The sequence below is a fragment of the Oncorhynchus nerka genome, linkage group LG4 (genome assembly GCF_034236695.1).
Source record: "Oncorhynchus nerka isolate Pitt River linkage group LG4, Oner_Uvic_2.0, whole genome shotgun sequence".
NCBI classification, from domain to species: domain Eukaryota; kingdom Metazoa; phylum Chordata; class Actinopteri; order Salmoniformes; family Salmonidae; genus Oncorhynchus; species Oncorhynchus nerka.
The window spans coordinates 97592891-97598611 of record NC_088399.1 but is presented as its reverse complement, the minus strand read 5'-3'; the positions used below and the strand labels follow the sequence as shown (position 1 = coordinate 97598611).

The following is a 5721-nucleotide window of genomic DNA, read 5'->3' as shown; positions in this document are numbered from 1 at the left end:
AGGTAATCAGGATGTCTGTACTCTCAATGCATACTCCGTGTGCTACTGTAGGTAATCAGGATGTCTGTACTCTCAATGCATACATGTGCCATGTGCTACTGTGTGTAGGTAATCAGGATGTCTGTACTCTCAATGCATACTCCATGTGCTACTGTAGGTAATCAGGATGTCTGTACTCTCAATGCATACTCCATGTGCAGGCTACTGTAGGTAATCAGGATGTCTGTACTCTCAATGCATACTCCATGTGCTACTGTAGGTAATCAGGATGTCTGTACTCTCAATGCATACTCCATGTGCTACTGTAGGTAATCAGGATGTCTGTACTCTCAATGCATACTCCATGTGCAGGATACTGTAGGTAATCAGGATGTCTGTACTCTCAATGCATACTCCATGTGCAGGCTACAGTAGGTATTCAGGATGTCTGTACTCTCAATGCATACTCCATGTGCTACTGTAGGTAATCAGGATGTCTGTACTCTCAATGCATACTCCATGTGCTACTGTAGGTAATCAGGATGTCTGTGCTCTCAATGCACTCCGTGTGCTACTGTAGGTATTCAGGATGTCTGTACTCTCAATGCATACTCCATGTGCAGGCTACAGTAGGTATTCAGGATGTCTGTACTCTCAATGCATACTCCATGTGCTACTGTAGGTAATCAGGATGTCTGTACTCTAAATGCATACTCCGTGTGCTACTGTAGGTATTCAGGATGTCTGTACTCTCAATGCATACTCCATGTGCAGGCTACTGTAGGTAATCAGGATGTCTGTACTCTCAATGCATACTCCATGTGCAGGCTACAGTAGGTATTCAGGATGTCTGTACTCTCAATGCATACTCCATGTGCTACTGTAGGTAATCAGGATGTCTGTACTCTCAATGCATACTCCATGTGCTACTGTAGGTAATCAGGATGTCTGTGCTCTCAATGCACTCCGTGTGCTACTGTAGGTAATCAGGATGTCTGTACTCTCAATGCATACTCCATGTGCAGGCTACTGTAGGTAATCAGGATGTCTGTACTCTCAATGCACTCCGTGTGCTACTGTAGGTATTCAGGATGTCTGTACTCTCAATGCATACTCCATGTGCAGGCTACAGTAGGTATTCAGGATGTCTGTACTCTCAATGCATACTCCATGTGCTACTGTAGGTAATCAGGATGTCTGTACTCTCAATGCATACTCCGTGTGCTACTGTAGGTAATCAGGATGTCTGTACTCTCAATGCATACTCCATGTGCAGGCTACTGTAGGTAATCAGGATGTCTGTACTCTCAATGCATACTCCATGTGCAGGCTACTGTAGGTAATCAGGATGTCTGTGCTCTCAATGCATACTCCATGTGCAGGCTACTGTAGGTAATCAGGATGTCTGTGCACTCAATGCATACTCCATGTGCTACTGTAGGTAATCAGGATGTCTGTACTCTCAATGCATACTCCATGTGCTACTGTAGGTAATCAGGATGTCCGTACTCTCAATGCATACTCCGTGTGCTACTGTAGGTAATCAGGATGTCTGTACTCTCAATGCATACTCCGTGTGCTACTGTAGGTAATCAGGATGTCTGTACTCTCAATGCATACTCCATGTGCTACTGTAGGTAATCAGGATGTCTGTACTCTCAATGCATACTCCGTGTGCTACTGTAGGTAATCAGGATGTCTGTACTCTCAATGCATACTCCGTGTGCTACTGTAGGTAATCAGGATGTCTGTACTCTCAATGCATACTCCATGTGCTACTGTAGGTAATCAGGATGTCTGTACTCTCAATGCATACTCCATGTGCAGGCTACTGTAGGTAATCAGGATGTCTGTACTCTCAATGCATACTCCGTGTGCTACTGTAGGTAATCAGGATGTCTGTACTCTCAATGCATACTCCATGTGCTACTGTAGGTAATCAGGATGTCTGTACTCTCAATGCATACTCCATGTGCTACTGTAGGTAATCAGGATGTCTGTACTCTCAATGCATACTCCGTGTGCTACTGTAGGTAATCAGGATGTCTGTACTCTCAATGCATACTCCATGTGCAGGCCACTGTAGGTAATCAGGATGTCCGTACTCTCAATGCATACTCCATGTGCAGGCTACTGTAGGTAATCAGGATGTCTGTACTCTCAATGCATACTCCATGTGCAGGCTACTGTAGGTAATCAGGATGTCTGTACTCTCAATGCATACTCCGTGTGCTACTGTAGGTAATCAGGATGTCTGTACTCTCAATGCATACTCTGTGTGCTACTGTAGGTAATCAGGATGTCTGTACTCTCAATGCATACAGGCCATGTGCAGGCTCCATGTGCTACTGTAGGTAATCAGGATGTCTGTACTCTCAATGCATACTCCGTGTGCTACTGTAGGTAATCAGGATGTCTGTACTCTCAATGCATACTCCATGTGCTACTGTAGGTAATCAGGATGTCTGTACTCTCAATGCATACTCCATGTGCAGGCTACTGTAGGTAATCAGGATGTCTGTACTCTCAATGCATACTCCGTGTGCTACTGTAGGTAATCAGGATGTCTGTACTCTCAATGCATACTCCATGTGCAGGCTACTGTAGGTAATCAGGATGTCTGTACTCTCAATGCATACTCCGTGTGCTACTGTAGGTAATCAGGATGTCTGTACTCTCAATGCATACTCCATGTGCAGGCTACTGTAGGTAATCAGGATGTCTGTACTCTCAATGCATACTCCATGTGCAGGCTACTGTAGGTAATCAGGATGTCTGTACTCTCAATGCATACTCCATGTGCAGGCTACTGTAGGTAATCAGGATGTCCGTACTCTCAATGCATACTCCGTGTGCTACAGTAGGTATTCAGGATGTCTGTGCCGTACTCTCAATGCATACTCCATGTGCAGGCTACAGTAGGTAATCAGGATGTCTGTACTCTCAATGCACTCCATGTGCTACAGTAGGTAATCAGGATGTCTGTACTCTCAATGCATACTCCATGTGCAGGCTACTGTAGGTAATCAGGATGTCTGTACTCTCAATGCATACTCCATGTGCAGGCTACAGTAGGTAATCAGGATGTCTGTACTCTCAATGCATACTCCATGTGCTACAGTAGGTAATCAGGATGTCTGTGCCGTACTCTCAATGCATACTCCATGTGCAGGCTACAGTAGGTAATCAGGATGTCTGTACTCTCAATGCACTCCATGTGCAGGCTACTGTAGGTAATCAGGAGGTCTGTACTCTCAGGGACATCTGACATTTGTTTTGGGGCTTTTAAAGATGGCCTCACTGCGGAATTACTTCTGGTCTGGAAAACCACTCTGATGTATTGGACATGTGTGGTGTGATATGTCCCTCTCTCTCCCTGTGTGTGTGTGTCACACGCACTGAGACACAAACACACACACACACAAACACACACACACACACACACACACACAACATTCTAGCAAGGGTTTGCATAATCTCAAACACCTATATGAGTGCTTTAGATACCGACTCCACATCACTCTTCCCGTGACCGTCAATGTTATTTTGTATTTTTTAATGAATGGTCGGAGCGCGCGTTCATCCGGTTATATCGGGCTGCTGAACGAAACTAAAGCCTCGCGCCCACCTGTCGCTGTGACACACGAATAGAAAACCCACCCGGCGACAAGTCATGCAGGAATACGATAAACCACAGTCTGCTGCTAAATATGCTGCGGTGGTGAAATACGTGGAGAAAAAACCGAGAGAGAGAGAGAGAGAGAGAGAGACAAATATAGTCAAACAAATACTATTGAGTGTCTTTGACATCGGTGTTAAAGTGTGTTGCACCAAATATGATTGCAGTTACACAATTATCCTTGCCTGTCTGCAAAATCAAACTGCGTTCGCGGTTGATCTTTAAAAAAAATAGCCCACCGGGTAAAGTTTGTGACTGACACGGCATTGCCAAGTTTATATATGAATAAACAAAAAGAACATTGAAATGCATTAATCCAGAATAAAATAGGTGTGGCAAAATTAAAACATTGCAAACCTTATGCGGGGCTCTAAGTAGCCGGTGGACTCCTGCTATCTGATTGATCAGAGGGATATCTTCTCGGAACGTGTAGTGCGGTGGTCGGGTCGGCTCCGGGAAATTGGTGCTGTTGAACGGATCGGTATCGTCTAAGAACTGAACCCTGCAGACAAACGTAGCCATGATATATCCATCCAAGAGGCTCCTCCGATGAGGGGGAAACTAACCGAGGTTAATGATTAGATCCGTCGCCTAGCAAGGAGCACTGTCTCTCCTGCTGCCTGTAATAACAAACAAAAAACCAGCAGGTTTCCAAGTTTGATCAGCTCTCTGGTTGGGTGGGCTACTATAATCAGACTTCGTGTGGGTGACTTCTCGTGAAGTCTGATTGGACCGGTATAAGAAACTGTTTTGGTTCGCTGGTTGGTTAGTGCGGTCTATAGGGAGAACCGATTTGTTCTTTTACTCTGTTCTGTGACGGTGTCACTGCGGAGTCGCTACTGGCTCACAGCAGGTGGCCAATGACACGAGAGGCTGGCAAGGTGCTGGAGAGAGAGAGAGAGAGACAACCAGCGAATAACAAACACCATTGTAAATACAACCTATATTTATGTTTATTTTTACCCCAGTGTGTACTTTAACTATTTGCACATCGTTTACAACACTGTATATAGACATAATATGAGATGTGAAATGTCTTTATTCTTTTGGAACTTTTGTGAGTGTAATGTTTACTGTTCATTTTGTATTGTTTATTTCACTTTTGTTTATTATCTATTTCACTTGCTTTGGCAATGAAAACACATGTAAAGCACCTTATATTGTAATTGAATTGAGAGCAAAGGATAGTGAATTGAATTGAGAGAGAGCTTAGTCTGTATGGGTCAGCCGATATGTCGTCTAGAGGGAGAGCAAATCCATCCCCCTGCGACCCCCCCCTCTCCTCTTCTCCCCTCGGCATTAGCGCAACAGTGAGGAATACGTCTGATTTCAAAGCAAATTGCGACCTCTTCTGGTATACTGTTGATCATGCACCAGAACCGAAGAAGTGCACTGCTCTAATCCAATCTAACAAACAATGAGGTAGTCTATTTACGTCGAAGCCAAGGCCCTTCAAAGGAAGGTGCTTACAGTTTTCAAGAAGTGTGAGAAGTATGTTAACTAAGTAGTGAAAATATATTAAACTTGGGCTCAGGGGTATCCAGGATGGTGCTGCAGATCTTACGGGTTCCTGACCAATTCTGTGTGGGGTTTTTTTTACGCTGATCTCAACTTTTATTGTACATAATATTGCCGCCATCATTTCGTACGACCGAAAAACAGCTTCTGGACATCAGAACAACGACCACTAACCTCGAATTGGATGAGGATTTCTACTTCAAGGAGTCGGCAGGTGTACATGTACTGCTCATCCCGCACCAGGAACCCTGGTGTAAATGTACTGCTCATCCCGCACCAGGAACCCTGGTGTAAATGTACTGCTCATCCCGCACCAGGAACCCTGGTGTAAATGTACTGCTCATCCCGCACCAGGAACCCTGGTGTAAATGTACTGCTCATCCCGCACCAGGAACCCTGGTGTACATGTACTGCTCAACCCGCACCAGGAACCCTGGTGTACATGTACTGCTCAACCCGCACCAGGAACCCTGGTGTAAATGTACTGCTCATCCCGCACCAGGAACCCTGGTGTAAATGTACTGCTCATCCCGCACCAGGAACCC

The 5721-nt window shown here is 45.0% G+C and overlaps 1 protein-coding gene across 1 annotated transcript in view; it reads right to left on the bottom strand.

The window, feature by feature from the left end:
- Positions 1-4444, bottom strand: part of LOC115120564 (FH1/FH2 domain-containing protein 3-like) — a 190947-nt gene extending 186503 nt beyond the window's left edge. Inside the window, 1 exon segment of the mRNA XM_065018158.1 lies at positions 4016-4444. Coding sequence (XP_064874230.1) covers positions 4016-4180 — 165 coding nt within the window. The 5' untranslated portion in view covers positions 4181-4444.
- Positions 4445-5721: the final 1277 nt, after the last annotated feature.